Raw genomic sequence first — 17,294 nt, 5'->3', positions numbered from 1 at the left:
CAAGGGTCACAGTTTAATCTTATATCTAGACCAAGTCACATGAATATAAAAATTAATTTGAGTATAACTCACGATAATGATCAAGAACCACATATTCTACTCTGGGATATTTACTCATATCTTTTGAAGTCTGGGAAATTAAATTTTCATATCTATATATATACATATGCATGAAAAGCAAAGGCATATGAAGGATTATAGCGGAAAGGGAAGAAAGTTGCAAATAATTGAACAAAAAATACATGTAAGCAAATGTATAAAGAATAAGTAGGCGAAGTGCAAGCAAAAATCCTGAGTTATTAGAACAATATTGGAACACCCAAGAACAAAAACAGAGGCAGTGATGGTTTATAAAATTGTGTTCATGCAGCACGAACCTGTAAGCCAATAACAAGTGTGTGTATGCTGTACAAAAATTGAAATCATTGCCTCTCCATGTCTGCTGGTCGAACCGAACCTTCTCCACAACTGTGAACCCTAAACGATCTCTCTCTGTCTCTGCTCATCATTCTTCTAAAAGAGCTCAGCCGCGAGCTCGATTGCTCCTCCGTCAATGGCGGAGCCGTCGGCTGAACTGTCTGAGACCGTTCTCTGCTCATTGTCCTTCTAAACGAGCTGAACCTAGACCCGGATTGCTCTTCCTCTAATGGCGGAGCCGTCGGAGCCTCGCCGTGCTCCGTCGCTGTAACTATCGGCTCCACCGCCGTCCGGCAGACAGGGCAAGTTGTGTTGGAAAAAAGCCACATATCGATGCACTCCACATGGAATATGTGCTTGCAATTGGGGAGAATCCTGACGGTGGCTTTCTCTTCGATGTTGCTCAAGCAAATCGAGCACTCCACAATTTCACCGTGATGATCGGCTTGCTTGTGGATAGATTCCTGCAGAAGTTTGGCTATAAGAACAGGGTCCAGGCCGGCCTTAGGCGCCAGTGCCGTCGCCGCCGTATGATTCTGGCGATCGGCCCGTGAAATCTGGTGTTCGAGATTAATTAATCTGGATTGCCTTCGGCGCCTGTGGAGATATCTGAGATAAAAATGGAGGAAGAGGATGACCAAAACGACGACGAATAGACTGAAAATTGCAGAGATCATGATCTTGTGGCGGGCTTGGAACTTCCGTAAGTGATGATCTTCGTCGTCGGAACCCATGATTGAATCAAGGGCGTTTTGTGTTTTGGTTTTAATTTCATACGAATATATATATATATATATATATTTATTAATTTAATTTAAATTTTTTTTTGGAGAACTTTAAGTTTGAAAGATTAAAATTTCATTATATTTATTCGGCAAAAGATGACTCTTTAAGTCTTTCATAGCCGTCGATTTCAGTATTGACTTTAATTACGTTAAAATTAAAACTTGGTCTCAATTTTATTTTGGGCCACAACTTATGTTAATTGTATTTTGGCCCCCTCTTTTAACATTTATTACTTATAATTTTCAAAGTTTTTTTTTTTTTTTTTGGTAATATTTTCTATTTTTTCTTGGTTGAATGTACGATTTTTTTGGCGCAAGATACATATCTAGTTGGGATAATTGAAAGTAATTTTTGTTATTTAATAAATAGATTAGGTTATTAAATAGCCTATAATTGCGTTATGAATGCAATAATTATTTACTAAATAAGTATACCTGGTGCAAGGCGAGTCCCTTCATTACAACTTTAAATAAATATATACATTTATTAATATTTAATTTTGCAATTTAAATGTCCAACCTGGCTGATATTTGTCTATTTTGGGCAGTTACATGTGTTGTTTACAGTTTTAAAACTTGTCTACTAAGGAGAGTTTCCACATTTTGATTAGGAATACTTTATTCCCCTTTACAACCAATGTGAGATCCCACAATCAACCCTCTTTGGAGCTTAGCGTCTTCGCTGGCACACTGTTAGGTGTCTAGTTTTGATACCATTTGTAACAGCCGAAACCAACTGCTAGCAGATATTGTTCGGCTTTCTTTTCTGGGTTATGTGAGATCCCACGTCAGTTTGACAAAGGAACTGATCATTCCTAATAGACACATTTTAAAACGGTAAGGTAGACGACAATATATAATGAACTAAAATGGTGGCTTGAGCTATTACAAATGACAATTAACGAACAATATAATTCATATCCTATATTAGCAATTTTATTTTATATAATTAATCATATTAGCTCGAGTATATTGTATTTATTTATTTATTTTATGTTTATTCTCATCGCAATAATAAGATGATTAATTTATTATAATTAATGTCTAATGGACTGTAGTGTGTTTAAATTAGATTTGAAAAAAGATTTATTAAAAATTTGTAAATGCGCTGGAAATAATGAATATGATAAAATAAATAAATAAATAAAGTATCCTAGGCACGTGTTGAGAGACTAAATAATAAAAAAGATTTAATTATAATAAATAAAATTAATTCCGAATAAAGGGGCGGAAAATTGAGGCATTACGATATTACTTCTAATTTGACTTCACATTTCTCGTAGGGAATTTTCTATGAATTTTCAAATTGAACGGTACATTTTTTAAAAAAAAATTTATTTTTTGGGGAAAAATAAATTGGCGCTTTCAGTTTAATTACACAGAAAACTAAATCTTGACTTTTAAAGCATCGTTGGAAACTGGGAACTTAAATAACAAAGATGATTTTTCTAAGATCATTCATGTTTTATTACACAGAAAACGAAATCAAAGACAGATTCCAAGCTTCGTGTTCGAAACGCAAGAAAAGAAACATATTTAGGTTTCCGTTCATTTATTAACACATTATAATTTTCAAAATTCTTTCTTAAAAAAAAGAAAAAATGCTGACTCAAGAGAGTGGACGGTGAGATCCCACACATGAGTTGTGATGATATTCAGTATGGAAATGAAATGGAAAATCAACTGGTTATGGATGAAGAAAAAGGTGCCAAAAAAAAAGCGTTGAAGATGATGAAGAGAACACTAAGAAAGAAGAAACAGCACCTTACCTAATGGATGCCATTATAGAATGCAAAACGTGTTAATGATTTTGAAATTATTTTAACTTACAATGCTTAAGCTGAAGTACCATAAATGGCTTCAATTCTACTGCTTCTTTTCCTGTATCTAAACAGCATTACCTGTGCATTGCAAATCTGTAAAGTTCTGCTCATATAAATGCAAAATGAAACACTACAAACAAAAAGCACAATGGTGTCACTTTGTAACAACTTACAAAAGGAGTTGCAAAGATAAGGCTACCTGTATCACCTTTCTCAGCTAAATACCTCATAAAATTTCTCAATCACAAGCAAACCAGAATCAATGGACTCCAATGGGTCTTTTCTAAGACGGTGTCTTAAGCAGTTGGGAATCACGGTAGCTATGTCCTCAGCAGCAACTTTATCCCTTCCCTTCAGGGCTGCAAGAGCCTTTGCAGCTCTATTAGTCACGATGTCGCCTCTCAATCCATCGACATTCAATTCCGCGCAAACTCGCGAGATTTTCACTTTCAGATCCTGATCTATCTGCACAGAAGAAAGTGAACTCCTAGCTGAGGAAATTTGTTGTTGCAACTTTTCTTGCTCAACCTTGTAAGATTCACGGAACTCCTTAGGATTCTGGTCGAACCGGGCCCTCTCCTCGACAATCTTCACTCTCAACTCGGCATCCCTTACAGTGCCAACTTGTGCATGCATTCCAAACCGGTCGAGCAGCTGTGGCCTAAGCTCCCCTTCTTCTGGATTACCTGAACCAATCAAAATGAACCGAGCAGGATGGGAAATGGAAATGCCTTCTCTCTCAACTGTGTTCCAACCAGAGGCAGCAGAATCCAGTAGGACATCAACTAAATGATCATCCAAAAGATTTACTTCATCCACATACAGAATGCCTCTGTTAGCTTTAGCAAGAAGGCCTGGCTCAAACGCCTTCACACCTTCAGTCAGTGCCTTTTCAATGTCAATAGTCCCACAAACTCTATCTTCAGTAGCACCCAATGGGAGATCAACCATATTGATTTTGGTCATCACCACTGAAAGTTGCTCTCCTTTCCCCAGACTTTCCCTCACTTCAATACCCATTGATTCAGGGTCCTCAGGGTCAGAATTGTAGGGATCCCCAAACACAACTCTGATTTCAGGGAGCAAATCGACCAGGGACCTAACCGTGGTTGATTTTCCTGTTCCTCTATCACCCATGATCATGACACCTCCGATTTTGGGGTCAATAACGTTCAGAAGAAGGCATAGTTTCATCTCATCCTGCCCTACTATGGCAGCAAATGGATAAACAGGCCTCTGACTCTCTTCTGAGATATTCGCAGCCTGAAAAGTCATGAATATATTATTCACTCATCTAATCTTGAAATCCAATCGTTCTTATTTTCCCCTTTCTTTTCATTCTAAAGAAACTGTAAAAGAATTGTTTAAAGCAAGATCCTCTAAGTTCATTAACCAGCTAAGATATCATAGAAGTAAAGTTCTTATCAACCATTGTCCTCCATCTATTGCGATATTCAAGAAATTGTAAATCTAGTCGAAAAGGCTTAAATTGTATGCCATCAAATTTTCTTCAGTTTACAGTTAGCTTACTAGAACTGGAACACAAAAAGTAGTTTTAAAGAGCTTCATGAATGCAGCTTGTATACACAGAAACGAACTAAATTGTAGGTGGTGGGAAACAAACCTTCTCGACAGTGTTTATTTCAGTGGCAACATTGCATTGGACCTGAGGCCTTCCTTTCTTCCCCTGAATCCCAATACTCCCAAAAGACTTCTTCCCATTACCATGACCTGCAAAATTATCAACTTCTTAAGAACTGCTGAAATTCAAGATTCTCATCATCAGATTTTCAAATATTAGGGTTCAAGAGAGCATAAAAGAAATTAAAAACGAATTAAAAGACGACAATAAGCAAAACAAGAGAGAAAATTGGTTAGTTTGTATGGAAATGTACCTGGAGTTAGAGACAGAAGAGGGGCAAAATGCCGAGGGGAGGGAGAAGAGATAGATCGAGAGGCCAAGATCGCAGTTGAGGAAGGTCCTCCCAGAGCGAACGCCATGACTGAGTTCTACTGTGGGTGCGAATCCTTGAAAACTCCTTCTCAACCTTAATAAATGGTTTGTATTGGTTCGTTGGGTTGCGGATAAGAGAGTGGATAGATTTCTCTCCAAAGTTCTGCTTATTAGCCTACTCATACACTCATACCCACCCTTAAAAAAATTTAGGCTAAATTAATACCCTAAATTATAATAAAATATCTTTAATTATTTAATTAATTTATTTTTTTTTTACTCAAATAATATTTTTTAAGTAATTGTAAGAAATTAAAAATAATATTACAATTAAAAAAAAAAAAAGATTTTGAATACAAAACAAAATTTAAAAGTATTATCTGGTGTTAGATGAATTCAGACTCCATAATAGTATGATGGTATGATAGTATGATAATTCTCATGACCATTGAGTTTCTCCAAAATGGCTCAGACCAATAGAGAGATAATATTTTTTTATTATAAATTCATGATGAATATCTAAATTAGCTCTCATGACTTTGTTGGACTTCTCAAAAGGCCTCTGGTATCAATGGGGACAGTATTAGATGATTGGGTAGTGAAATATTAATAACGATCTAGATTACTAGAAAGGGCCGATGATGTTGGAATATAGAAATGATAAGTTAATAAAAAATGTTGCTTTTTATTAAAACTTCCAAGAACAAATTGACAATTTACACAATTCATATATAATTTGATCGAAATTTGGGTATTAGAGAAGCGAATTTAGCTCAATAACCCCGAAATCATCATCACCAAACTTCTTCATCTCCTCTCTGAAACAGGGCATCGCCGGTTTCCTCAAAGCGACGGAGACCTTAAACCCAGCCACGCTCGAAGTTGCAGAAGAATGAGGCAAGAAGAAGCAAGGCTCCACACTCCCAAGAAGGAAACGAGAAAGTGGCAGTACCGTAACCGGACCTCCCCAACCGAAATCCACCGTCGAATGCCCCAAATGTCTCCAGTCTGTGAACGCGCTCACTTCTTTTCCCGAAGTGATTCCATCCCCACAATGAATCTCTTGAAAGTCAATGAACGACCGTACATACTCGTCGCTTATATTAATCTTGCTCTTCTGGATCTTCTTCGCCGTCTCCCAAATGGGTTGCTCTCTGACCTCCTCTGCAGTGAGTGTAACGTAAATTGGAACGCAACCATTGCCATAGTAACCCACCGGTAATGGCGGCTTTAGTTGTTTCCGTATGTTCGTCGAATACACGAATTTCACCTTCTCATTGCCTGCAATTTCCGAGGCTTTCACTCTGGGAATGGGAGGAAGTCCCAAAAGTTAGAACAATCAAAGACCAGGAACACAAAATTAACAGACATGGAAGAATTCGACTCACTTGGCGCGCCATATATATGCACCCAGGGCTTCAAACGCGGTGAATCGAGAGCCAGATTGTTTGAACAACATGCTCTTGAACCTCTCCAGTTGATCGTCCGTAACAGGGAAGCATTCTCTCACCACCGCACCAACTTCTTGACTGTAGGGTAAATTTCCATGTTCTAAACTCAAAAAATCTGCGATTGGTACCTCAATTCGGGGCGGATTCCTCGGGCCCAACAAACTAGCCCTGTCCCAGACTGGTTCGATCGACACCGTCCTCGCCCCACGGGCTAATTCAGCCACAGCATTGAAAAACTGAGTTGCCCCAAGTCCGTCGCACACAGAATGATGAATGGAAGCCCCGAGAGTGAACCCACCGCATTCGAACAGAGTCACTTGTAGACTACAAGGGTGGTTCAGCCCCTCATTCTCGTCCGGATCGGGCACCAACTGCTCCACAAAAGTTTCGTCCGGGTTATCGAGGTAATCAACAGACGCGAGTTCACAGTCCGCGGTGGCGCGGATGAGAGGGACGCCTTGGCCGTGAGCACAGAACATCTCGAGGCGGTGATTCTGACGGCGGAGAGTTCCAGCGAGTGGGTAGTAATGGAGGAGGGCGGAGGAGAGGGCAGTAGCAATGACGTCGACGGGATCGGGGGTAGGAGATTGGTGGGCGTTGGTGGAGACATAGGCCCGAAGGTAGCGGAAACTGACACGGAGATTGGGATCTGAGTCGAGATGAGAAAGAGGGAGGACATGGCTGTGAGCGAAGGCGGGATGAGAGGGAAGAATGGGAGTGGTTGCTGATACTGTGACTCGCATGGCTGTGCTGTTCGAACGGCGGTGAGGTGGTGGCCCGGTGGGGATGCAAATGGTGCATTTTGGTCTTGATTTTGTAGACTCTCGCTTGGCGCGGTTGGTGGAGGGTACGTTGCCGTTTGGTGTGTGGTAATTGGGGGCGACGTGGAGCATACTGCGTCTCTTATAAATTCAGCCTAACATTTTATTTCAAACTAAATATTTATTTTTGATCTATAATTTATAATGTCTTTTAAATGATAGTTAATGTTACTACTGAAATTACATTTGAATACACGTCGCTAATATATACTTTATAAACAAAATATAAACATTTGTTCATACACTAAGGGTAAAATTGGAATAATATACTGGCAAAAAAAAAAAAAAAAAAAAAAAAAACTCGGTAATATATTATTTTTTCTTTTTAAAAAATATTAAAAAAAATGAAGCTCTTGACAAATGATCCCAGCGCTGCCCAGCGGTCAGTCGATGTAACCGCTGCGCTAATGATCCTTGCGCGCCATAAACACGAAAATTGCATATAAATGCAGACAGTTGAATAAAGCTTTGCATGTTCCGCACACAGCCACAGTTAGCATCTCTATCCTATCGGTGAAATTCCAGGTCTCTCTCTATCTCTATTTCTATCGCTCTGACATTGGATCAAACTCGCACATATTGTTGTTCGTGAAAATGTCATCTCTTATTTTGCTTCTTCGCTGAATCCGTAGTCGTTTGATTCTGTATGATCAGTTTCCGTTATTTTCTTTTGAGGTTCATCTGTCATCCTTTGGAGACCTTTGTTTCTGCATGCTTTGCATTTTGTATTTGTAGGACTAATTTGCTTACCTTCTGTGCTTAACTTCATGTTTTTTAGTCATTAACTTTCAGCTGATTGATTCATTTGATAGTTCGTTGGAATTTAGTCATGTGCTCCTCTTTTGCCGACTACTCGAATTCCATTGTTTGAATCAAGTCAATCTCATTCGTCCACTTCTCATTTTTCCAAAATTGATGTAATTTTGATTCCGTTGGAATTTACTACAGGTCTCGTCTTCTTCTTCTTTTAAACGCTAATTACGTAATTACTACCTACGAGTTTATCATCTTATAATGTGTATTAGTATAGGTGTACAATGTACATGGTACACACAGAGCTCTGCTCAATCTTGTTCACTTTATAACCTACCTTGACCTGGAACATCATTCTCAGAAATCTGAGTTGATGCTTTCGTTTCAACTTTCCACAAGTGTTCTCTGGAACACTTCCTCAAGCAATCTGGTGTCGAATAATGGCTGGAGTTTGTGATTCCCCATCAGAAGAATTACCTAGTGTTATTTTGCACCTTGTGTGTGCTTAATCGTTAATTACATTTCCATTGAAGAGCAGGTTAGTGCAGTTCTGTTGCTGTTTAATTTTAAAGGTTTTCACTACGTTTCCACAGAACAAATTGGTTTAACTTAACATCCTATTTATTTAATATATTAATTTGAATCTATTATCGACCCAACTATGCACAAATTTCAGATTATTTCAGGTGAGAATAAAAGAGAACTGACAATCACTTTAAATAGTTTACCATTTTATTGGCCTTGTATCTTTTGTTGTCAAGTCGCCTGTTGTTTTCTCATTTCTGTTTTTCTTTTGGGGTGGGGGGTGTTGATAGGAATAGGAAAATTTTGAGAAATTCAGATGAATTCTTAGTGGAAACATCGTCTTCTAATAGTTTATTCTCTGTCGAAACGTCATCTTGTCCGCTCACCATTTGTAGGAGTCAAACAAGTCCAGTACAAGTGGATGGCAGAACCAAGGAAAGGAGCATCTTTGGCTACTGATCCTAGAAAAAAAGATTCCCTTCTAGGTATGCACTTTTAGCTTACATATGTAGAGGGAACATAACTCAGTGACTTGTTTTGATTACCCTTCTTAGGGAAGGAAGTTTAATAACTTAATGTTTGATTTCTCTCAGTGCTTACCATAACTCCTTATCAGTTAGTGGTATACAAAGTTCGAAACTATGATACGCGAGTTGTTATAAATAAGAGAAAGAATACCTTAGAAAGCCACATTAGTACTCTATGCATAGAATGAAGTGTAATGAAGCAACTTGATCTATCTATTTTTTAGATGTCATGTTCAAACTACAAATAATGTGAAATGGCTGAATCCGTAATTTTAAGGTCCTAAAAAAAATGTAATAGAACCTCTACTAACCTTGACACAGATGAGGACATTGGTGACGAATTTATGAACTCCTGGAAATCAATATCAGTGGCAGAGGATGACATGGTGGACTTTAGTTTTGGTACGGTCTCCAAAGGCAAGAATAAGGCCTTTGATTTTGGAACTTTGTAAGTATTGGCAATTATTTGAGCCACTATTAGAAAATTGGATCTTTTTAATAGATTTCCTCCTATCATCTTTCAACCCTCAACAGTCTCAGTTATGGATATTTGTCCTGCTACATGTTCATTTCATGTTCGTGCATTACAACATCAAGTGGAGTGGGATCTCAAACACCATGTTAGAAAATAATCAATGGAGGCTTCATGTTACTGAAAAATATTATTTCTTTTCTTTCAGGGATGTTGATTTCAATCTGGATGGAAGTTTTAAAAAGTTATCATCGTTCAAGATTGACATGCCAGATCTTGACTTTTCATCCCCGCCCAAAAAGAATGAAAAGGCTAGGAGTAGTGGTAAAGAAGGATCACCCAAAGAAAATCTTCAAAGGGATATGGACAGCTTAAATTTCTCTTTTGATTTTAAAGAGTAAGTGGAGAAGGCAATTAGGGAAACGCTTGGACCTTATTTCTTAAGAATCATGTTTAATTTTTAGATAGCCATGACCTTGAACCTTAACTTACAACTTCTCATTATTACTTATGTCTGGAATAAGACTGGACAGCTTTGATGTTGATAAAAGCTTACAAAATGGAGAAAGGACTTGTAAACAACAGCAAGATACCGAGGCAGTTTCTTCTTCTAGAGTCGAGCATGAAGCTTTTAATATCCATATAGGTGAAGAAAATACTGCAACTGATAATACTAGTATAGCCAAGACACTTCCAGCATCAGGAAACGAGACCAGTTCTAGAGTTGAGATTTTTCATGGAGATCATGGTGAGCTAGAGTCAGAAGTTGCTGATGGTACATCACATGAAGCAAGAAATACAGCACCAGCTACAAATGAAAAAGGTTGCTTACCTGAAAAAGAATTGTCAAAGGGTAGTCATCAAGTCATTCATGATGTTCCTGTCAGGTGTATTGCCAGAAATTATGCACCTGAATGTACTTCGGAACCACAGTCTGAAATTTGTGCGGAAAAAGGAGAACTAACAGTAGTTTCAGGTGGAACTGGAAAAGTTATTGATGAAATCATAGATTCTGATGTAGCTTGCTGTAAAAAATTGCCTCATAGCTATTTGTCTCCGATAAATCTCTCTGCAACGGAGAGAAATCCAACAGAAAAAAATAAGTCGGAATACAGTCATCTGAATGAAGTTGTTGACAATGTTCAACTGGCTGAAGTTCATTTAGTCCTCAAAGATTGTTCCAATTCAGATGCCCCGAGGAAGCTTCTGCTTGACACGCAGGAAATCAGAGAAAACCACAATTTGAAATTGAAACCGTCTATGGTTCCTTTATGCAGGTCAGATGTTATGCTTTATCGTATTATAGTAATAGATGAACAAAATATTTTAATACGAAACTTCACTAAGTTATATTAGTTCTGATCGTCTGAATTCGAATGTGAGGGTCGTTGAAGAGAAATGCACAGCTGGAAATTATTTACCTCATGTATTTACACAAACTCATTTTAAATGAGTTAATCCGTTATTTGAGCTTTTAAAGAAATGCATGATGTTATCTCATAGCATTTGTTTTTCCGAATTTCCTGATGCAGAGGACTACCGGTAAATGAAGTGACAGTGAAAGAAAAAGAAGTGAGAGGGAATTACTCAATTTCAAAAACAGACGTTGTTAGGAAATCTCAACTATATCAAGCATCATCTATCAGTACGAAACTTTTCACTTTAGGGAAGAATAGAATTGATGCTCCAAATCAAATTCCTGCAGCTGGAGACAGGTACGCTGTTTTCTAATAACCAATGCCTCTTGTTTATCAAAATGTACTATATATTACAATCGCACTATTGGAGCTTTGAGACCAGTTGGTCGACTATATGATATGATATTTGATGGTAGACTAATAACAAACACGATAACTGTAGCATATGGCCATGGAAAGACTTCTAGCAGCCTCGGTAATGTGAAGCAAGGCTTCTTAACATAAACTTTTCAGTTTGAGCCACTACAGCTTTGCAGCATTGGCTTTGTTAGATGTCCTTGTACTATAAAATTCTGGAATTCATAGTTCACAACAGTTGAAAATTACACTTTCTCCATGATCGTATGGTCATGGCCATTCAATAAGATAATATTTGGCTATGATGTTTTTGTTCTGATTATATACGAATCGCAGAAATCGTTGCAGAGACTCTCGACCACAAAATAAATTAGCAAACACAGCACCGCCAGTTGTAGTACAAAGTGAAAAGAGCGTAGGAAAGCTTCGAGCTTCAAGGTGACGTATATTATTGGTTTTCCCATTTTATGTTTGGACTAAGCCTTAAACTTCATTTTGAGATGGAATCGTCTATTCCTAGCAAGCGTATGCAGAATAGTATATTTTTTTTTTATGTTAGTTCTTTTCATTGTAGTCCCAGAGTTAAACCTGGCAATTTATGTGGGAAAACAACTACTCAAGCATATTGCAATCCGGAACTATGGAAACTATCAATGATACCTAATCGAAGCGCAAAGACCATTTCAGCCCAAGAGAGTAAACTTTGTTCTCTTAAAACTGGCTTAATATTTCCCGGTCTTTCCAGTTTGAAGACTTATAGGTATGCTGTTCATATATATATATATATATATATATATATATATATATATTCTTTTTTTCAAACATCTCTTCGAAATATACTGGTTAATATTGTATGATCACATCATTCTTCTTTGTCTAGGGCATTTGGAGGAAAGCAAGTTCCAACTAGTACTGGAACTGTGAAAGAAAGGAAATTAGGAGAATCAGAACAAACTACGGAAGCAGGACAAAGAAGTAAAAAGTTAGATATTGGCTATTGTACTGAAAACGAGAAACAAGAACTTTTAATCTCCAACATGAAGCGCAAAGCCCTAGAGGTTTATATCTTTAGCTCATTACCCCACGTTACTGAGGTGTCTAGAATAATTATGCTTTTTAATGCCAAAACCTCAAGAAAGTTCTTTCTCCATAAGTTTCAAGTAGATATCATGGATATTTACTTAAAAATTATTTACAGGAACCAAATGCAGATCCAAAGGGGTTAAAACCTCTAAAGCACCTCTGTGTATCACCTAGTGGATCTAGGTAGCAGCATACCATTAATCTCATTCATCTTTTTTATTTACTGTGATGATTCTCTTTATTAGTGAGTTGCTTTCCAAATCACTTGCAGAAACACTAAAGAGCCGTTGAAGAAAAAGATAGAAGAACAGGTTTCACAGTGAATTGGAGTTTCTAATTAATATAAATGAGAAAGTTGAATGGGGCATTAAATACTTTAAGAAAACAAAAACGAGACATTGTTAGTCATTATTCCATTCCGTTTTTCTTTTATGTTGCAATCAGGTTGAAAGTATGACTACCGCTTCCCATGACCAATTAGCTTCCAATATTGAAAATCCTCGCGTGCCAAAGACGATGGAATTGGAAATATCTTTGGTTTTGGAAAATGATCGAAATGTTGAAAAAGCAGAAGCCTATTCACAGCAGCTGGAAGATGTAAGTAACTGTAGATTATTTTGTCTTTTATCAGATTGAACAGTAACTTTCTGATTCTTTTCATTTGGAAAAAGGAGCTAGAGACATACAATAACCACTAATCAAGTGACAAAATATAAACTTCAAAACATCCTTTGAAGGGGATATGATCAGAAATTTAAATGCTTTCAGTAATGTTGCAAATACAATCATTACACTTTTAAGAGTAACCTGATATAGATACCTCACGAATCTGTTAGTTTTATTTTCTTACCAGATCTGTAATATGCTGAGAAAGAAGCAAGAAGAGGCCAAAGAAATATTAGTCCGAGCTATTGTTAACAACAATAATCTGCTCATGCTCAATCATCCCATCTATGAGGAGAAAATATCCTTCCATTGCATTTCATTTTATTTTCTTTGGGTTTTTCTTTACTCGTTCCCTCATTTGAAGCCCCATTCCTTCACAAGTTCGGACATTATGAAGCTTCAGAAATTTGCTGCCAAAATGTTGTCCAAGGAGCTTCACACAAAAGCAGCTTGAGTCTTAGTCAATTTACAGGTACGCATATATCTAACCACTTCGAGACCCTATGAACATTTTTGTTGGGTTCTTTAGGTACAGAGTTCGTACATTTTTTGCATTGTCAGAAGTAAATGGAAAAACTAGAGAAGTATATCAGGAATGGTGCGTTCTCATTTTCCTAAGTGATAGACTGATGAAATATGGTTTTCTAGCACAATGAATAGTGTCTACACATAAAAATATGGAGAGAAAACTTTGGTTACTACGCAGCTGGCAGCATTTTATCTTTTGCTTGTCTGCTCCTCGAACCGCAGATTGCACTGCAGATCAGGAGCGAAAACTTGGGATATAGGTAGATCTTATTTTTCTGATAATAGACTGAAGAAACTTGATTCAACAGACATTTGGACGATACAGATTAACTTGATAAAGAGTGGATTTGGGTAGGCGTTTGAAGCGGGTATTTTTATCATGATCATTTTTAAAATGCATTCAGATTAGCTCAAAGCAGCAGAGACGTGTTTGGAACCAGCTCAGTAGTTCACCTTCATTCACTAGGGACGAAACTAGAAACCAAAATGGCACTTCCAGTTCAGTAATGAAAAGAGGAAAATGACTTGCTGAAATAGGAATGCACCTAAAATAAACTCCATTTCGTCATTTGGGTCAATTTGTTGCGGTGGCCAACTTGTCAGGTGCCGAATTGCCATTTCTAGCATTAACTTCTTTTATTTTTGGAAGAAGATAATTTATATTATGGAAGATTGGTATTAGGACTCGTCAGATTGGAGCTATGGCTTTGTGGCCGCTTCTTCTTAAACCTCATCCAATGTCTACATTCCTTTTCCTCTTCAAACCTTCCAATTCTTTTGACTGCCCTCCCAAAATCTGACATGTATACGATATCAAAACGTGGCCATAAGGAATAATAAGACAAATTTGTTTTTTGGTGTAAATGCAAGTCACCATCAAAAAAGTCTTAACCTAATGACAAATATAGAAAGGCCGAACTCGCACTAAGATGTATTTAATTTCTATTAGTTCTCTGCGTTGATAAGTTGGATTAAATTGAGATTCTCTCCTAGATCAGTAGGAGTAGAAGAAAAAAGTAGTTCGGCAGACCATTTGTCAACTGAAAAGGAAATATGGATCATATGAATAACAAATCGGAGGGATGAAGACCATCTTTACAAATTTGGCTAGCCAGGTAGACAAATCCAATTATCACTCAATACTTTATCATCTACGTATCCCAACCCAATAACAACCTATGTAAGAGCATGACATTGGATTTCTCTTTGGGATGCATTTATTTATTCAAATGAAATCTCTCTGTGGTATATTGGATCTGATTTTATATAAATTAAAATCCAGAGTAGCTTCATAAGAGAAAATCTAAACTTCCGCATTGTTTATCCTTGGGGCATCGTCGATAGATAACTAATAAACACGCACAACCAATTAAGAGAAAAGAGATGAATAAGACCAAGCCGCCATGGTGATCTTAAAAAGAAGGAATAGATAAAACAAGTATATTCTTGTTTTTTTATGATTCCTCTTCTGTGGGCCTCAAATACTCTGGCAGTGCCTCGAGGATTAGCTGAAAATTTTATGGCAGTTTATGGTCCTGGTGCTTTATATACGGCATTGAATTGTTACTTGGAGCCTTATTTTATCATCACAAACTTCCAGTTGCCAATTAGGTTCAGCCTCTAGAGTATTATCAATGCCTTGGAACCCTTTATTGCAGAATATTAGGTCATGGTAGGCTGTATGGCAAATTCAGTTAAAGGAGGGTAAAATTGCAAATATTTTTAGTGAAAACAAGATAGTGTTCCTTACATTAAGCGGAGAATGGATACTACTGATTTCAGAAGCTTTCATTACTTCGGAAGTTTTCATTTACCACAGGTTCTTTCCAATCATATATGATTCCCCTTGTCTCTTCTCTTTCATGGTTAGTTCTAGTCCAGGCTTGCCCTTCTTGTCTTAAAGAACTAAACGAATGATTTAGCATTTTTTTTTTACCTTAAATATGGATAATATTTGAGCAGTGGAAATAGCTGCCAAAGTGCATGCACCAACTTTCTCGAAGTATTTGTAAATGAAAATCTGAATTGCAGTATCACAAATCCACTACCTCTTGAAAATACCATGTGCTCATTAGAGAATAACAAAAACAATCATCCCTAACAAGGATCGAGGAGAAAAGTTCTAGCACGTCTAGTTACTGGTTAGTGGTTGATTTCTATTCATATTTAATTACAGTATTAGTTGTTTTAATACATGTTACATTATATTTCTGGCTTTTTTAACTTTGTAACTTGTGTTTATTTAATTTTGTTATTTAAAAGTTAAAAGACCCAAAAAAAAAAAAAAAAATTGGGTAGAAACTTTAAGGGTATAAAGATTACCGATTTGAGCATGATTAATTAGTTAATTATGGCATTATAATTTTGAGCAAAAGGTTAAAGCTTTAAATCCCCAACTAAAGGAAATTAAAAAAATTAAAAATTATAAGACCACCACAAGTGATTGTTATATGAAATTACTTTCAGTGTACTAAGAATATTTTAATTTTAGGAATGAGTAAAGAAGCTTGGTGAACTGGATGGAGAGACGGAGCTGACTGACAGTTGCTCCTCTAGTTTGTTTTCTATTGAGAAAATTTATAAACTTTGAAGTTTTTATTTTTCCATTTAATTTTTAGGATTGAGTTGTCATGCGTCAAATGCCTCTTCTTTAAAAAATAATGACAATAAAGTTTTGGAGACTTTATATAATTAATTAGGATGTGTTCTTGTGTAGACCTTTTTTGTTTTTGTTAGGCTTCACTTCGAGTTATTCGTTGGTTGCCCAACTAATCCCAAGTAGAATTACATTTCCTTTGTTTGCTGAGTCAAGTACTGATCAACACACATCACAGGATTTAAGACTTTCAAATTTTTTGGTTAACTGGCGCCGACGGCTACCATGTTAACGTACTGTAAGAGGGCAAGTTCTGGATTCTTTAAGTTGAGCCAATAAATCCAGTAAGGACAAATCAGATTAAAAAAAGATGGTTTTGGCGAGTATAAAAACCTGCCATACCCAAGATTTATTTAACACATACCCAAGATTACTTAACACATCGCTACAAACTGATATTTAGCAATGGCCAACTTTAGCTTGTGGGTCTGCCTGATCTTGTTGGTCTCGAACTGTTTTGCAGGGGCTGATTCTCGACGACTTGTTGGCTTTAACTCAGACCCAAACGTTCCGGCTAAGACATATCGGCCAGCGCTGTTGGGTTCCAAAGAGAACTTTCACATTGGGCTGGTCGCCGTCGAAGGCTCAGGAAGCATTCATCAACGTGGGGTGGCGCGCCTGTCACCGGGAGGCCCTGATCCCCGCCACCATTAATCTTCAGAATCCTTCTACCTGTGGTTTAATCAGTTTGTCGATCAGCTTCAAATTCTGTTGACCGTTTGATGTAGAAGATCAAAACTAAAATTTTGTGATTTTACAGAATTCTGAGAAGGGTAGCAACCAGGATGAATAATTTTGTGTTTCTGACTAAGTAATGGCAATCCTTTTTTGTTTTTTCTCTTTATATAATTTCGTACCCTATGAAGTTTTCCTTCTACAACAATTACTCGTTTATGTTGACACAGTCAACAAAGTCCAAAACCTTTTGAAATTATTTCAATATTTAACTCCAGACATATTGTTGTTTGGAATCTAATCTTTTCTAAAAGAATATCTTTTGTTTGTTTTGTGTAGCTTGCGTTAGTTCTCTTTTCGAACTCTTAAATATTTATTAAGAC

At 37.1% G+C, this 17,294-nt stretch overlaps 4 protein-coding genes across 10 annotated transcripts; 1 reads left to right on the top strand and 3 right to left on the bottom strand.

Moving 5' to 3' along the window:
• Positions 1-217: 217 nt before the first annotated feature.
• LOC111804186 (E3 ubiquitin-protein ligase ATL41) lies at positions 218-1,201 on the bottom strand. Its single transcript, XM_023688904.2, has one exon. The coding sequence runs from the start codon at positions 1,149-1,151 to the stop codon at positions 423-425; it is 729 nt and encodes a 242-aa protein (XP_023544672.2). The 5' UTR covers positions 1,152-1,201; the 3' UTR covers positions 218-422.
• A 1,916-nt stretch (positions 1,202-3,117) lies between these two features.
• On the bottom strand, positions 3,118-5,110 carry LOC111803639 (magnesium-chelatase subunit ChlI, chloroplastic). Its single transcript, XM_023688143.2, has 3 exons — positions 4,921-5,110; positions 4,650-4,756; positions 3,118-4,288 (listed from the first exon to the last, which is right to left on the bottom strand). Exons 1-3 carry the CDS (start codon positions 5,024-5,026, stop codon positions 3,239-3,241), a joined length of 1,263 nt encoding a protein of 420 aa, XP_023543911.2. The 5' UTR covers positions 5,027-5,110; the 3' UTR covers positions 3,118-3,238.
• Positions 5,111-5,637: 527 nt separating this feature from the next.
• LOC111803637 (HXXXD-type acyl-transferase family protein) lies at positions 5,638-7,357 on the bottom strand. The gene is made up of 2 exons (XM_023688142.2): positions 6,368-7,357; positions 5,638-6,283 (listed from the first exon to the last, which is right to left on the bottom strand). The coding sequence occupies exons 1-2, from the start codon at positions 7,321-7,323 to the stop codon at positions 5,734-5,736; spliced, it is 1,506 nt and encodes a 501-aa protein (XP_023543910.2). The 5' UTR covers positions 7,324-7,357; the 3' UTR covers positions 5,638-5,733.
• Positions 7,358-7,592: 235 nt separating this feature from the next.
• Positions 7,593-17,075, top strand: LOC111803636 (uncharacterized protein At4g18490). Of its 7 annotated transcripts, XR_015422786.1 has the most exons (16): positions 7,593-7,776; positions 8,925-9,014; positions 9,378-9,504; positions 9,737-9,925; positions 10,053-10,805; positions 11,061-11,243; positions 11,640-11,741; positions 11,878-12,063; positions 12,184-12,361; positions 12,502-12,569; positions 12,658-12,697; positions 12,831-12,983; positions 13,240-13,352; positions 13,443-13,524; positions 15,612-15,721; positions 16,700-17,075. XR_015422786.1 is itself a non-coding variant. In XM_087127943.1 (15 exons), the coding sequence occupies exons 2-14, from the start codon at positions 8,951-8,953 to the stop codon at positions 13,504-13,506; spliced, it is 2,220 nt and encodes a 739-aa protein (XP_086984069.1). In that variant the 5' UTR covers positions 7,593-7,776; positions 8,925-8,950; the 3' UTR covers positions 13,507-13,524; positions 16,700-17,075. The 7 variants fall into 7 exon arrangements, 5 of the variants coding, with proteins under 5 accessions (XP_086984069.1, XP_086984068.1, XP_086984071.1 ...); XR_015422785.1 differs by having other exon boundaries at positions 13,240-13,524; XM_087127943.1 differs by lacking the exon at positions 15,612-15,721.
• Positions 17,076-17,294: the final 219 nt, after the last annotated feature.

The sequence above is a fragment of the Cucurbita pepo genome, chromosome 10 (genome assembly GCF_057944985.1).
Source record: "Cucurbita pepo subsp. pepo isolate OVF chromosome 10, ASM5794498v1, whole genome shotgun sequence".
NCBI classification, from domain to species: Eukaryota; Viridiplantae; Streptophyta; class Magnoliopsida; order Cucurbitales; family Cucurbitaceae; genus Cucurbita; species Cucurbita pepo.
Note: the sequence above shows the minus strand (reverse complement) of the source record. Positions and strands in the feature narration are given on the sequence as shown.